The sequence below is a fragment of the Lactuca virosa genome, chromosome 4 (genome assembly GCF_052849685.1).
Source record: "Lactuca virosa cultivar CGN04683 chromosome 4, Lactuca_virosa_CGN04683_v6, whole genome shotgun sequence".
Classification (NCBI taxonomy): domain Eukaryota; kingdom Viridiplantae; phylum Streptophyta; class Magnoliopsida; order Asterales; family Asteraceae; genus Lactuca; species Lactuca virosa.
The window spans coordinates 466,459,924-466,469,387 of record NC_136429.1 but is presented as its reverse complement, the minus strand read 5'-3'; the positions used below and the strand labels follow the sequence as shown (position 1 = coordinate 466,469,387).

The following is a 9,464-nucleotide window of genomic DNA, read 5'->3' as shown; positions in this document are numbered from 1 at the left end:
AAAAACCTTTTGAAACATAATGAAAATTAGATCTCAGATCATGATTCCTGCTCTGATACCAATTGATGAATCGTAGAATCAAGTATTAATCAAAATCAGAGTTAAACGAATGCAGATTGAACAAACGATGTAAATAAGATCTGGTTTCTGCTCATTTACGCTTTCAACTTTTACAGAGAAAATAGACAAGTTCTGTAAAGGACTCTTCTCTAACTCTAGTAAAGTTCCATATTTATAGGAACAGTGAAAGCATACAAAAAATACTAAGGCATTGACAATTAAGCTTCGTACGAAATACACCTCAATAAATAAACTTAACAAAACATACGAAGGGTAAAACAGATATCGACATATTACAATATAATTCGACCCTAACACTTTCCTATTGTTGCATCCTCTTTCTAATTGTATTTTCTCTCTTGCATTTTGCCAAAAAAAAAATCTCAATAAAGTTTTCATTGTTAAAAAAAATATGTATGTCATGCTAACCGGACCAAAAATGCCATTAGCCGAAATATTAAAAACTATTATCTCATATAAAAACATATAAACATGTTTTTGTCCAAACATACAATATTTTGTGCTAAAAATAAAATATTTTTGTACCCTATCCTATCTTCCAAAGTCCCCTAGCGTCACAAATGCCAAGAAAAAGTTGTAATTTACATAAGAGTTTACGTATTTAGCTTACAATTATTATTTTACATTTTAATATAGAATTGAAAAAAATAACAAATTACACAATCGGAAAAGTACAAGTAAGAGTCACATAAAGTGGAGACACTTTCTTATTCAATGTACATCTTAAACTGCACAAGGTACAATCAAAATAAGCATGAGATGGGTTCCATGTTGAATATTCAAAAAAGTGACACGTGTGGAGGAGAGAATCTGATGGCGAAACGATGACAACATTCCTCCGCCATTGCTTTCTTCTACACCTCCTCACGAAAACCTCTTAAAACGACGATTAAACCCTTCTTCTTTCTCTCTCTCTCTAGAATTGGGGCTTTTTTTCTCTCTCAAACATGACGATTGAAGAAGGAGAGGCTCAAATTGACCAGCTTCCGATGGACCTACTTGCTCATATATTCGTTTTCATCACCTGCTTCAAGGATTTGGCGCAGTATGTTTCATATATTATGATCCTTTTGTTTTATAATCGAATTTTTATTGTTTTTGAGATTTCGATCGTTTTTCGTTTTTTAGCTTGTGTGTTGACTGTGTTTGTATGTGATGTTGACTGTGTTTGTATGTGAATTATGAAGAACGAGCAGTGTGTGTAGAAAATGGAGGGAAGGCGTGAAGCAATCGATGGGAAGAAGAGAGAAATTGAGCTTTGCAGGTTGGAAAATGGATGATAAATCTACTTCTCGTCTTGTTTGTTATGCTTATGGTCTCAAGGAGCTTGACATGTACGCCTTCAACTCACTCCCCCCCTTTTTTTTACGCTTTTTCCCCCTCTCTCTGTTTTCTGTGTTTAGCATTTCAATTACAAATTCCTTGAGACAGTTTTTGACGTTGATGAGGAAATTTCATCGATCAATTTTGATTGTTTGGGAAAAAAAGTGATTATGATTTGTAATTTAGGTTAAAGTCCATAAAAAATTAGGCATGATAACTTTGAAACACGCATCCATAGCAATCATCAGATGCAAATTACAAGGTATTTGATATTTTGGATTGGATTTCTGATTGTTTTTGTTATGATTTCAGTTCAAAAAGCCGATGGGGTTGCCAAATAACAGATAACGGATTATTCCAGTTATCAACAGCAAAATGCATCGTCAATCTTACCTGCATATCACTATGGGGAATGACAGGGATCACAGACAAAGGTGTTGTTCAACTGGTATGTGTTTACAAAAACATTCAGAATCTTCAAGAATCATGCATTTTCTTTAAATAATGGACCTCTAATCTTCAATATCATAATCTAGATTACTTGATTGTTTTTGGCTTTTGGCTTCTTGAGAACAAGTTGACCTTTTCTTGTTGACCATGTGCAGATTTCAAGGGCCAATTCATTGCAACACCTAAACATTGGGGGCACTTTCATAACAGATGAGTCTTTATTTGCAATTTCCACCAGCTGCCCGAATTTGAAGGTCAGCTGCCCGAATTTGAAATACAAATAAATGAAAGTACTTTGCTATTTGTAGAAGTATAAAAAAAATGATATTGATTATATTTCACATAATTGCAGAGTGTTGTATTATGGGGATGTCGTCATGTTACTGAAAATGGGCTTCAAGTTCTTGTAAATAAATGTCGGAAATTGGAGTCAATAAATGTATGGGGTATGAGAATCCCTCTTGATTCCTTTATTACCCTTTTGGAAATCCGTCCAGCTCTTCAAATTACCCCTCAATCACTGCTTAATATCGAAAATGCCCCTCTGTTACCTGTTTTTTGAGGCCTTATTATTGGTAAAAAATGTGTACAGATTGTTGTGATTGTATGTAATTTATTTATTGACATAATAAAATGGAAACTTTGTGTGTTTTCTCCATCTTTGTTGGTAATTTTATTTTGATTGTTTGATAAATTGTTTAAAGCTCTGATTTTTGGCCAATAAAATACAAGTTAAAAACTATTCAGTGACATTGTACAAAAAAAAAAAAAAATACAAAATGCAAAATAATAGGAGAGTGAAAAATAGATTGATCTCAAAAACTAGCTTTTGTCTCATAAGATATGAGAAGCTAAGTGATAAACTAATAGTATCATTTGGTAAAAATATAACTGATAAAATAAATGGAGAATATAAAATGACATAAACATATATTTATATAGATAATAATTAATGATATATAAAGGTATATTTGGAAAATTTATTGAAAATGTTCAATGCACTTATTTGTAAATAGTACGGTTCGGTACCGGTTCTAGTACATACCGACACAATCGAGATTTGGTACTAACTGCTCAAATTCTAAGCTGAAAAACTTGTTTTTGCATGATAATCTAGCAAATAAAATAATAACGTTTTTTAAACTAGCTGATAAACTAATTGACAAATAAAAAATACAAAAAATAAAATTTAAATATATAATTAAAAACATGTTATATTATATAGAACATTATTAGAATTTATTTCATCATATTAAACTATTTAGTTACAAAGAGTTTTCCGATCATTTTCATTTTTAAAACACTTTATTACATTTGATATTATATTTGCAATATAATTTATCCCCTCTCATGTATAAATTCTCAAATAATTAACTATTAACACAAACATATATTACTTGTTATTTCTATAGGATTTAGAAGTAACGTAATATTATGTTTTAAAAAAAGATAAAGATAAGTTTGATTGTTTTTTCAATTTTGAATTTTGACACTAAATTTTTATTCTTTTTCAAACTTGACATTCCGTTTGTTTTTGTTCCAAATAGAAAATCATATTTTACAATTTCTTTCGACAATATCTTTCGATATTAACCATTTAACAAACTTCATTTTTCTAAAATAATATGGATCATTTTTAAAAATTTGTTAAAATATAAAGATATAAAGATATTTGTCGATTTTGACTCAAACATAAACGGCGTCATTCAAATTCGCGTTTACGCTGATTAGGTTAGAAGGTGAATGTGAATCGGCTCTCCGCTACTAACCGTCGTCTAGTCTCAAGTAACTCCCGCTTCACTTTCGCCCATCTCCGCTCCTCTCTTCGGAGAATCTCAAGCTTGTTGCAATCGGTGATTACAGGTGCCGCTTCTTAATCTCTTCGTCCATATTCATATCTAATTGAATCGTTTGACAGAGAATACTCATAGGTCTTTTATTCAGTCGTCTAGTTGCTTAACCTCACTCAGTTTTTGCACAATCAGGGTTTCATCCTGTTCTTTCTTTTGTTCTAAGAATGTTTTTTTGTCGAATTCGTTTGTTTTATCGTGATAAATGAAGTTATGTTAGCAGTGTTTGCATTTGCTTCCTTTTTAATCTTTATCACAGCAAAAACGTGCAGACTAGGTATTGGTTTTGTTTTGTTGAACCCTAATCCAGAAGCTAAAACAAATTATTTTGACAAATTCATCATTTAACCAATGTATCTGTTCGAATGTGATGCTACTTTAAGTGAAACATATAAATAAGCTCATACAGGAGTATTTTCTCAAATTCTTCGTTGAATGACTGCTTTTTATTTGCTTTAATGGTGATAGTTTTCTCCCCAATAAATATTTGCAGCCACTTTCACTGTGGGTATGGCTAAGATTAGTGAGAAAATAACACAACTAAGATGGTTTTATGGATCTTCTTTGACCACAACCTTTACAGGAAATTCCCTTGTTCCTGTGCATAAAACCACCATCAAGTTCAAGACTCCATTACTCCCCTTTCCAAGAACTCAAGTGTTGTATCGTTGTTGCAGATCAATCATGAAGACAAATACAACATTACCTATCATAGTCAAGGAAACCATCGATCCAACTGATAAAGAAAAACAGATATTCGATCGATTGCGTGAAGTTCTTGTTCATTTCAATCTTGACACACAGCTTCGTGTTGCAGGAGGATGGGTTCGCGATAAGCTTCTAGGAAAAGATTGTTATGATATCGATATTGCTCTTGATAACATGTTAGGAAAAGAGTTTTGTGAAAAGGTAAACGAGTATTTAGTCTCCACAGGTGAACAATCACAAGGAATTGGTGTTATTCAAAGCAATCCGGATCAATCCAAGCATTTGGAAACAGCAAGAATGCGATTATTCGATGTCTGGATCGATTTCGTCAACTTAAGATCCGAAGATTACACTGAAAACAGCAGAATTCCAACCATGCAATTCGGTTCTCCAGAACAAGATGCATATAGAAGGGATCTTACAATCAACAGCTTGTTTTACAACATCAATACATGTTCAGTTGAAGATTTTACTAAAAGAGGGTTGAATGATTTGAAATCTGGGAAAATCGTGACACCATTGCCACCCAAAGAGACGTTCTTGGATGATCCTTTGAGGGTTCTTAGAGCAATTCGTTTTAGTGCAAGGTTTGAATTTGAAATGGATGAAGAATTAAAAGTTGCAGCTTCAGACAATGATGTGAAATCTGCCATTGGTGGGAAAATTAGCAGAGAAAGAATCGGGCATGAGATCGATCTTATGGTATCCGGGAATCAACCAGATAAAGCAATAACTTACATATCAGAATTAGGTTTGTTTTGGGTTGTTTTCACATTACCTGAAAATTGTAAACCTTTAATTTCACAAGAAGATGATAGAATTTGTGTTGAGTATATGAATTTGGGAATGAGACAGTTTCTTGAAGTGGGGTGTAGTTTTACAAATGAACAGAGAAGGATTTATTTATATGCATCGTTGTTTCTTCCACTTAGGAAGACAGTTTACATAGACAACAAAAAGAAAACATTTCCCATTGTGAATTTCATTTTCAAAAATTCTTTAAAGTTAAAAGTTAGTGATGCGGATGATGTTGTGAGGCTACATAATGGAGTTGAGAAGTTTTTGTGTTTGATCCCTTTCGTGTTATCTGGTGAAGATATGAATAAAATTGATTGGGAAATTGATTTGATTGAAGTTCCTGTGAAATTGAAATCAAGAATCTTGTTGGGATTGGTTTTGAGGGAAATGAAAGATTTGTGGAGGGTTGCTTTGATGCTTTCGAGTATTGTAGGGGAAGAAGTGGAGAAAAGGAAGGAAGTGTTTATGGAGGTTGAAAGAGAAATATTGAAATTAGGTTTGGAAAAAGTGTGGGAAGTCAAACCTTTGGTCAACGGGAAGGATATAATGAAACATTTGGAGCTTGAAAAAGGGGGCCCGGTTGTTAGTGAATGGCAGCGGAAGCTTCTACAATGGCAGCTTGCTTATCCTTCCGGAAGCTTAGAGGAATGTGTTGATTGGATGAAGAGGGAAATGGAGAAGAAGCGTGCTAGAACATGAAGAGGAGAATAATCTATCTATTTCTAGGTGTTTTTTTTTTTCTTCTAGTGAGTAAGATGATATTTATATTTTTAAGTTCTTGTGATGTACAAGAAGTAAATTTTGATGCTAGTGATATCGGTTTGCATATTCTGAAATATAAAAACAAAGAAAACGTGATGGTGTTTTTTCTTGTTGCTGTGTTGTTTTTAGGGAAATTTGTAGGAAATATCAACATACTTTGCTCATGCGCAATGTGCTTCGATTATTTCTTATCCATAATAGTAAGTTGCTTACAGTTTTTTACCTTATAAGGTTTAACTAGACAACCCCATTTATTTATTTATTTATTTTTTGCTTATTTGGTATCTTATGTGAAGCTAAATCAGCATTTAAATCACACTCAAGCCCAAAAACAGTGGTAATCACAAACCAACAGACTTGTTTCAAAGAAGTCTATCGAAGGGAAGTCGAAGAACAATCAAACACAAAAACATTCAGTGTAATACAAAAAATAGCATGATACTTTCAATTTTTTTTATTTTTATTTTTTTTTAATTTATCATGTGTTTGTTGAATAAATTTTTCTTAGTACATTTTACTTCAAAAAAGATGCCCCCTATCACTATAGGTAACATCTCTTTGGCAAATTAATAAAGAAAGAATATTCTTAATTTTGTCAAAACCAAAAATCATTGTACTTCATTGTATTTATATAGGTATGGGTAGATTTTGGATGCGTTTGGTTTGCCGGAATGGAATGAAATTCAAAGGAAAACGAATTCAATTCCACCACATTCCAGTGTTTTTTGTTCAACTTTATATGATGAAATTGAAATTTTAAATGAAAACGTTTTCCATCAAATAGAGGAAAACACTTTCCTCCAAAAAAATAATGGAATGAATTTGCTACTATGAAGAAATTGACATTTTACCTTATTACCTTTGTTTTATTTCACAACATAACATCTACCACCATCACCCACCACCTCCGGCACCACCACCTTTACCATCACCCACCACCACCACCACCGCCATCACCACTACTACCTACCACCGCCGCCACCACCACCACCACCACAAGCCACCACCCACTTACCACCGCTGCAGTCACCACTGCCACCGTCACCATTACCCACCTACCACCACAACCACAACCACCGCCACCACCACCCACCACTCGTTACCGCCACCACCACCACCACCACCTACCCCCGCTACCGTCACCGCCACTACTACCATCCATTTTTTCTAGGTGTTTATTATTATTATTATTATTATTATTATTATTATTCTAGTAAGTAGGTTGCTATTTACATTTTTATCAAGATATTGGTATATCTTAGAATCTAAACACGGGGAACAGTTTCCATGTAAGTTCTTGTGATGTACAAGAAGTAAAATTTGATGTTGGTGATATCGGTTTGCATATTCTGAAATATAAAAACAGAGAAAACGTGATGGTGTTTTTTCTTGTTGCTGTGTTGTGTTTAGGGAAAATTATAGGAAATATCAACATACTTTGCTCATGGGCAATGTACTTCGATTATTTTTTTTATCCATAATAGTAAGTTGCTTACAGTTTTTTACCTAATAAGGTTTAACTGGACAATCGTCTTTATTTAATTTTTTTGATTACTTAGTATCTTATGTGGTGCTAAATCAGCATTTAAATCACACTCAAGCCTAAAAACAGTTTCTGTAATCACAAACCAACAGATTTATTTCAAAGAAGTCTATCGAAGGGAAGTCGAAGAACAACAATCAAACACATAAACATTCAGTGTAATACAAAAAATAGCATGGTACTTTCAAATTTTATTTTTTAATTTATCAGAGCATGTGTTTGAATTTCTTCTTATTATAGCATTGTTCTCTTGAATAAATTTTTCTTAGTACATTTTACTTCAAAAAAGATGCCCCCTATCACTATCTTATACTACTATATTATAAAGCATATTACTCATATCTTGAATTTTAAGAGGTATAAGATACAAAACTTTTTGTACAAATCAATTCTACATAAAGAAAAATCTTTAATACTTGCCAAAAGTTTAAAAACATGAATTAAATAAGATTATTAAGAAATGTAATTTGGAACAAAATGACAATTTTAAAATATTAAATTCATGCATATAAATTAATTTATATTTCTTAAACTAAACACCGATAATAATTAATTTACATCAAATGTATAAACATACAATATAAATATAAAGACTATACATAAATATTTTATTTAAAAGAGGTAATTTTTTTTATTATATAATAACAAATAATAAAATATAATAATTATTTCCTCATCAGAAAACTATTCGCCAAAAGAGCTAATTATCGCCGCTGCTTTGCACGGACACACGTCTAATATATGTAATTTCTCTTTGGCAAATTAATAAAGAAAGAATATTCTTAATTTTGCCAAAACCAAAAATCCTTGTACTTCATTGTATTTATATAGGTATGGGTAGATTTAGGGTGCGTTTGGTTTGCTGGAATGGAATGAAATTCGAGGAAAAAAGAATCCAATCCCACTATATTCCAGTGTTTGGTTTGGTTCAACTTTATATGATGAAACTGAAACTTTAAATGAAAACACTTTCCATCAAATAGAGGAAAACACTTTCCTCCAAAAAAAAATAATGGAATTAATTTCCTACTATGAAGAAATTGACATTTTACTTTATTACCCTTGTTTTATTTCACAGCCTAACATCTACCACCATCACCCACCACCTCCGCCACCACCACCTTCACCACCACCACCACCACCGCCACCGCCACCACCACTACCACTTGCCACTGCCGCCGCCACCACCACCTACCGCCATCACCACCTACCACCACCACTATCACCTAACCCCACTACCGTCACCGCCACCACCACCCACCTGCCACCGTCGCTGCCACCACTACCCACCTACCGTCATAGCCACCGCCACTACCACCACCTACCGATACTGCCACCACTACTCACCACTCGTCACCGCCTACTGCCACCACCATCACTTACCCCCACTATCGCCATCGCTACCACCTACCACCGCCACCGTCACCACTACCACCACCTACTGTCGCTACCACCACTGCTACCTACCCACCTACCGCCACTGTTACCTACCATTGCCACCACTACCACCTACCAACTCCACCGTCACTGTCACCGCCACCACCACTGCCACCACCCGCCACTTGTCACCGCCACTACTATTACCACCAATACTGCCACTACCACCATTACTTACCACCGCCACCGCCACCACAACCACCTACCACTACTACTGACATTAATGCTCAATTAATAAAATGAAAATTTACTATTTTTATTGTTTATATAATATATATTTACATATAAGAAAACAAAATAAAATTAAGCAAAACAGACAAAAAAAAACAATTCTGTTATTTTATATGGATTACAATTCTATTTCATGTCAACCAAATAGAATCTGTAATTAATTCCAACTCCATTTCCTATCAACCAAATAGTATGTGGAATTAGATTTAAATTTGTGGCAACTTTCTTTTCTAATTCTTCTAGAAACATTCAACCAACCAAACAACATCTTTTGTAGTGTG

The 9,464-nt window shown here is 33.7% G+C and overlaps 2 protein-coding genes across 4 annotated transcripts; both read left to right on the top strand.

The window, feature by feature from the left end:
- The first annotated feature begins 933 nt into the window (after window positions 1-933).
- LOC145109188 (F-box/RNI-like superfamily protein) lies at window positions 934-2,512 on the top strand. The gene is made up of 5 exons (XM_079046302.1): window positions 934-1,126; window positions 1,269-1,415; window positions 1,717-1,852; window positions 2,010-2,108; window positions 2,207-2,512. The coding sequence occupies exons 1-5, from the start codon at window positions 1,029-1,031 to the stop codon at window positions 2,414-2,416; spliced, it is 690 nt and encodes a 229-aa protein (XP_078902428.1). The 5' UTR covers window positions 934-1,028; the 3' UTR covers window positions 2,417-2,512.
- A 1,039-nt stretch (window positions 2,513-3,551) lies between these two features.
- LOC145109187 (Polynucleotide adenylyltransferase family protein) lies at window positions 3,552-6,083 on the top strand. Of its 3 annotated transcripts, none has more exons than XM_079046301.1 (2): window positions 3,552-3,717; window positions 4,382-6,083. In XM_079046301.1, exon 2 carries the CDS (start codon window positions 4,389-4,391, stop codon window positions 5,907-5,909), a length of 1,521 nt encoding a protein of 506 aa, XP_078902427.1. In that variant the 5' UTR covers window positions 3,552-3,717; window positions 4,382-4,388; the 3' UTR covers window positions 5,910-6,083. The 3 variants fall into 3 exon arrangements, with proteins under 3 accessions (XP_078902427.1, XP_078902425.1, XP_078902426.1); XM_079046299.1 differs by having other exon boundaries at window positions 4,198-6,083; XM_079046300.1 differs by having other exon boundaries at window positions 3,553-3,717; window positions 4,288-6,083.
- Window positions 6,084-9,464: the final 3,381 nt, after the last annotated feature.

What these genes read in the sequence shown, in the direction of transcription:
- LOC145109188 (XM_079046302.1), top strand. Translation starts at nt 1,029, where the DNA reads ATGACGATTGAAGAAGGAGAGGCTCAAATTGACCAGCTTCCGATGGAC. An exon ending in GGTCTCAAGGAGCTTGACAT is followed by an intron (nt 1,416 to 1,716) that starts GTACGCCTTCAA and finishes TTATGATTTCAG; the next exon opens with TTCAAAAAGCCGATGGGGTT. An exon ending in CCAGCTGCCCGAATTTGAAG is followed by an intron (nt 2,109 to 2,206) that starts GTCAGCTGCCCG and finishes ACATAATTGCAG; the next exon opens with AGTGTTGTATTATGGGGATG.
- LOC145109187 (XM_079046299.1), top strand. Translation starts at nt 4,215, where the DNA reads ATGGCTAAGATTAGTGAGAAAATAACACAACTAAGATGGTTTTATGGA.